This window comes from Grammomys surdaster, unplaced genomic scaffold, assembly GCF_004785775.1.
Source record: "Grammomys surdaster isolate TR1022 unplaced genomic scaffold, NIH_TR_1.0 185, whole genome shotgun sequence".
Lineage (NCBI taxonomy): Eukaryota > Metazoa > Chordata > Mammalia > Rodentia > Muridae > Grammomys > Grammomys surdaster.
The window spans coordinates 2,907,517-2,910,940 of record NW_021604630.1 but is presented as its reverse complement, the minus strand read 5'-3'; the positions used below and the strand labels follow the sequence as shown (position 1 = coordinate 2,910,940).

Genomic DNA, 3,424 nt, shown 5'->3' with positions numbered 1-3,424 from the left:
ACATGTTGGTGGTTTCTCCCAGAATACAGACAGCAGTGTGATTATACAGTCCTCATCACCGGACACCTTTAACCTCCATAGACTGGCAGCATCCTGTTCAAGGCCAGAAACAGGAGATCTTTAAGGGAGTGTATCATCTACTCTAGGTATTGGACGCCCAGAGTTTGTGCGTGTAAAGGGAAGCTCTACAGTCATATTTACTACTAAGGGCTCTCCTAGAAGGTGAGTAACACCTGTCTGTACGTTGAAAGGCTAGGATGCAAGAATTTAGAACGTTCAGGTAATGGTGAGGGAGGAGACGATGACTGGGGAAGCAAAGACCACTCTTTTGCGGTGTTTCTCCCGATGGGACAGAAACACTGTGCAAAGGGTTAAAAAAAACCAGCACTGCTGCCCTCTGTGGTGGACACTAGCAGGACACACACTTTCCCAGCTGGGCGGGGCTTAGGAAGCTTCCACGGGGCAGGCCTAGGAAGGGGCGGCCCCGCCCTCCCCGCCCTCGCCTCGCCCTCCCCGCCCTCCCCCCGCCCTCCCCTGCGGGACCGGAGCCGTGACGCCACCGGAGCGGGCGATGACGGGCGGGTCGAGATCGCGCAGGCGCCGGGCGGAGGAACGCAGCTTGGTGGCGGGGACAGAGCGCAGTTCCCCGGCAGAGGCAGCGGGCGGCATGGGCGCGGGCCCGGCGCTGGCAGCGCTGCTGCTGGCCGGCTCGGTGCTGAGCGCCACGCTGCTGGCCCCCGGCCGCCGGGCGGAGCCAGGTGAGCGGCCGCACGGGCTCAGGGCAGCGGGGACCGTGCGTGGGCCTCCCCGGGACTGCCCCACGGTCTCCGGGGCGCAGGACTCGAGCGCGAAGCCGTGTCCACGCTGGGGTGGACCGCAGTGCCGGCATCGCGGGAGCTACGACCTGGGTCTGGCTTCCCAGGTTCAGTTGAAGGGTCTTGGGCTGGGTGCTCTGTCCGTCTCCGAATTCACCAGGAGAAAGGGTGAAAAAATTGGAATTCTGGGACTTCCCTCGACTCGGGTCTGAAGGTCCACAGGGTCTGAAGGGTCCTGCAACACCATTTCATAAACTCCTGTCGAGAGGATAGTTTGGGTTGAGGCAAGTGAACACTCCCTTCTTCCCCCCTACCACCCTCATCTCTTGCCTTTAAGCATTATTTGGGATAGGGCTTGTCATCTGGCAAGGTGTGTCACCTGCTTTTTTCCCATCCATCCATCCATCCATCCATCTCCTTTTCTGTATCGGAATTGGAATGTGGTCCTGTGTGGAACACCCCTCCAGCTTCCAAACTTTAAAAATACATCGAAATAATGCAAAACGCGCAAAGAAAGGTGTGAATTACAATTGGCAATTACAACCCGTCCTTGGCAGGAGAGATTTAAAAGAAAATCCTGCTGAGTTTGGGGTCTGGCCAGGGTGTTTGAACTTTTCTTTGCTGCTCTTCTTTGAAGCTTCCTGGGCAATTCTGATGTTCATCTAGGCCCGAGGGACTCTACATGCTCGGAAATAATATAGTAACAATGTCAAGATCTTTGTGAGTCTAAAAGCCACATGGGAAATCTAAGCGTAAAACATACTCTAAAGACTAAAGAATAATACAGCCATTCTGTCCAGGGAGGGATGCTGTTGTAAAGGGAGAAGAGAGCGGTTGCACAGGGAGTTACTCTCACCGGAAAGGAAGACCATCAAGAATAAACGGTGGCCTGGAGAGATGTCTTCCGGTTAAGAGTATTGGCTGCCCATCGATACCACCCAGGTTCAATTCCCAGCACCCATGGCAGGGCACAACCACATGACTCAAGTTCTAGGGGTTCTGATGCCACCTTCTGGCTGCTTTAGACACCAGACACTCATATGGTATATATACATTACATGCAGGTAAGGCACCCAAACGCATTTTAAAAATTGAACAGGAGAAATGAAAAAGAAAATTATGACAGATGAAACAAACAAACAAACAACAAACAAAAATCCCTGAGAATACCTGGGTTTAGGAAAGCAGTTAAATAAGTATTCCAAAACTCACTGGATAGGAAGATGGTCACATGGGTGCTGGAAGGACATGTTCAAAGTGCTGCTTTCTGTTTATCCGGCTGAAAAATGAGAGAGAAATCCAAAGGCTGATGGAGAACCAGAGGTATAGAGCAGATAGGCTTCCTTCTGGAGTGTGGTAACCTGGAGAGTAACTACTGCCACTGACTGAACTCCAGGTACACCTGCCTCCTAGCAGGTTGTGACCTAAAGCAAGTTGGTTGATCTCAGTAGGTCACACAGTGGTGCCTGCCTGGAACACCAGCTCCTTGGGAGACCGAGACAGGAGGATACCTTGAACCCACTCAACAGTTCAAGGCTAATCGCTGCAATGCAGAGACGCCCCCACTGGAGAAAAAAAATTGTATAATACTCTTGGGATGTGGCACACAGTGAGAAAGTCATTGTTACCAGCTACCATTGTTACCGGTCTATGGTCTCTGCAGATGTCATAAACCAGCCCCACCAAAAAGGACTGAATTTCATAGCACTTTTGAGATGGCATTAACATTTTTGAAAGGCTATTTTGGGAGGAAAAAAAAATTTCTACTCACAGAAGTTCATTCTTAAATGCTGTGTGTGTGTGTGTGTGTGTATAAATGTATTGTCAATCAGTAGTCCCTGGAGTCTATGTGGTGAGAGGAGACACCCCAATCCCTAAATGAGTTATCTTTGTGCCAATTTAATGATGTCATCAAGCAAGTACCTCCTGATTGAATGCTGGAGCAGGGAGTCTTTCTGCCTTCAGTCTTGTCATACCCTTCGTACTCCTTTCAAATATGCCATTAAAGCTAGGAGATTCGTAATCTCCCACCAGGAGGGTGGAATACAAGAGGTCTCAGACTTTTAAGAGGCAGAATGGCCCAGGAGTCTCGCCCACCTGCACGTGTGACTCGGGAGGGCTGCAGTCTCTATTTATGTTTTTCTCCCAGTCAGTGTAAGTGGGACTTGGTTACACTGTTAAGCCTGGCAGCTGCTCTTGGCTTTGCATGGCCTTGGGTTAGAGGTTGTTGTCATGGCTACAGCATACAACTGGTAAGTGCAGGTGAGCATAGCACTGCGGGCCAATGATCTCATCATAGTTGTGTTCTGGGGGAGCTGTAGGTGCGGGCTGGACTGTTTCTAGATCATGTAGTCCAAGAGCGTGTGGTTATGCTCCGCTGCTGTTGGCTGTGTATTAAGTGCTGGTGGTCAGGTTAGGCGCCATGGTTGGACCTTGGTCTTAATATTCCATTGGGTTGGAATTTGTCGATGATGGTCTTCCCTGTCAGAGTTTTCATACACATCTGCATCTCGTGTCTCCTCATTTTATGCGTGTGGGGGGTTTGCCTGCATGGATGCCTCAGCACCGTGTGTGCCTGCACCGTGTGTGCCTGCACCATGTGTGCCTGC

At 51.1% G+C, this 3,424-nt stretch overlaps 1 protein-coding gene across 1 annotated transcript in view; it reads left to right on the top strand.

Annotated features, from left to right (window-relative positions):
* Positions 1-544: 544 nt before the first annotated feature.
* Hgsnat (heparan-alpha-glucosaminide N-acetyltransferase) overlaps positions 545-3,424 on the top strand; it is a 29,489-nt gene continuing 26,609 nt past the window's right edge. The window contains exon 1 of the mRNA XM_028768206.1: positions 545-758. Within this exon, the coding sequence (XP_028624039.1) occupies positions 572-758 (187 nt within the window). The 5' untranslated portion in view covers positions 545-571. The remainder of the gene's footprint in view (positions 759-3,424) is intronic.